Source organism: Spodoptera frugiperda, chromosome 15 (assembly GCF_023101765.2).
Source record: "Spodoptera frugiperda isolate SF20-4 chromosome 15, AGI-APGP_CSIRO_Sfru_2.0, whole genome shotgun sequence".
NCBI classification, from domain to species: Eukaryota; Metazoa; Arthropoda; class Insecta; order Lepidoptera; family Noctuidae; genus Spodoptera; species Spodoptera frugiperda.
The window spans coordinates 3,430,285-3,432,586 of NC_064226.1; the positions used below are offsets into that span (position 1 = coordinate 3,430,285).

General features: G+C 34.0%; 1 protein-coding gene across 1 annotated transcript in view; it reads left to right on the forward strand.

Annotated features, from left to right (window-relative positions):
* The first annotated feature begins 1,195 nt into the window (after positions 1–1,195).
* LOC126911478 (lipase member H-like) overlaps positions 1,196–2,302 on the forward strand; it is a 1,735-nt gene continuing 628 nt past the window's right edge. Inside the window, exons 1-2 of the mRNA XM_050698759.1 lie at positions 1,196–1,214; positions 1,489–2,266. Of these exons, the coding sequence (XP_050554716.1) occupies positions 1,196–1,214; positions 1,489–2,266 (797 nt within the window). The remainder of the gene's footprint in view (positions 1,215–1,488; positions 2,267–2,302) is intronic.

Below are 2,302 nucleotides of genomic sequence, written 5' to 3' on the forward strand. Positions count from 1 at the left end.
TTTGAAAACAATCACGATACCATCGGAAAATCTAAAATGTTGCATTGAATAAAACAAGCTCAAGCGTAACATAATCCGAAATATAATAAATGCATTCGAAAAATCCAATTAATACTGCGGATTGCGAAAAAATTGAGTCCAATTTAATAAACTACAATTTTCCGAAACGATCGATTTAATCTGATTAAAGGGAGACCATCCAGCAATGTCACAATTGGAAAATAGCTTTTGTCCAATTGTGTAATTCAATTAAAATGATAGAGGTAGTGGACACTAGTAGAACAAGTTACCCCCAAAAGCAAAATTGGTCCAATCGATTTTAAAGTTTATTGAAAAACAATAGAGCTGAAATTTCATTTTAAAAAATGAGAAATTTGTATACCTTGATGTGCTTGTGTCGATCAAATTGAAATGAAAGCATGACAGATAAATTTTATTTAGTTTTTATTTTTTGTAGTGAATTTTTTACATCGTCGTTATCTATGTATTTTATTTTTTGTGCCATAAAATCCGATTTTACACGAATCGGTTGGTTTTAATTTGGAGTTCGGATATGTATGTTCAGGCTGATGATTGTACCTGTATTTCCTATGAAAATGTAATTGAAAAATGCTCTCTTGCAATGAATAAACTTCGTTATTTTCCAGGAATTATACCTATGTATATATTAAGCCATTTTTACCCAATGAATGTTAAACCCTTTTTAACTACTAGGTAGTATAACATATTGAAAGTAAAATATACCTAATCCACCAATCAACACTAATAATTAATGGACGTCTAATAATTTTACATTTACGCCATTCAATACATGACTAATCAAACCACCAGCCACAAATAAGGAAATATAATAAATTTGCAATTACAAGTCTTAATTTGTAGTCTGAAACCTAACTAATTAGCTTTGCATACTTAACGTAATAAACTTCCCCAATTAAGGCAAATAACCCAAAATATGAGTCAATTGTATTGTAATATATAAGTTAATACTTGTTTTAACTTTCTCATAAGAGATTGCAATTTAAGAGGAGCTACTACATACGGTGCTTCTACATCATTGGAAGCAGTGACATTTATTTCATTTGAAAGAGTTAAAATATTATAAAGCCAAATGCCAATGTTAAGTTATTACTTGTTTTCTATAATTATTTTGATTGGAATCACTCATATTAGTGGTGGTATCTACGGTGAGGTGATGAATTTCTTCCTAAAATGTAAGTATGATGCTTGATCAAAAATACTTTTGTTTGTGAAATTACCCATAAATCATACATACATACATATCGTCACGTCTTTAATCCCCGAAGGGGTAGGCAGAAATGCACATTATGGCACGTAGTGCCACCACCCATAAATCATTAATGAATATTTGCTATTTTTTTTTTTTTGTTTTTAAATTAATATTTTTGATTTACATTGAAACATTTTTTCATTACTAAAAGATAAGCAAAATAACTTATTAATCCAATAATATTTCCTCATTAACAGGCCCAGTTAACAGAAACCAGTCTTTGGACGTCAGTAAAATCGAAGTCGACTTTTACGACTTTGAAAGGGGCATAAGCAAAGCTTTTCCGATAGACAAGGCTGCTAAAGGAATCCTCTCTATTGACAAACTTGACAAAAACAAGATGTTCTACATGTTCGTCAGTGGATTTGCAACGAACATCAACTGTACAACCGTAGACTTAGTTAGAAGAACCTTTAAAAATGTCCCCAACAGTTATCTAATTCTCATCGACCATTCAGCCTACACCAACGATACTACTGGCCGAAAAATTAGTTACGAAAGATCCGTCCAACACGTCCATTCCATCGGAGTCAAAGTGGCCCAAATGTTGGTTGAACTCAATCAAGCAGGAATTAATGCTTCACATATCCACGCCATTGGCCATAGCTTGGGTGGCCAAATATTGGGCCATATTGGTGCAAATTTCAACAAAGCTACTGGTTATAATATTAGTAGGATAACAGCATTGGACCCTGCTGGCCCTTGTTTCACCAACAGTTTGAAGGAGGAACAGGTGAGGGCAGGTGTAGCGGACTATGTTGAAGTATATCATTGTGATGATGGTGGGTTGGGGACATCCAGTGTTTTGGGTGACATAGACTTCTACATGAATGAAGGTAGAAAGCAGCCAAACTGTACGTTTCCTAGGATAAGTCGATGCAGTCATCATGCCTGTGTAACAATGTGGATGGCGTCAGTTGCCCATCGCTTCCCGGCTATACAGTGTAACGATTATAAACTGTTTAAAGAAAACAAGTGCTCAAACAACAAAACAACTACTGCGGGCTTCTG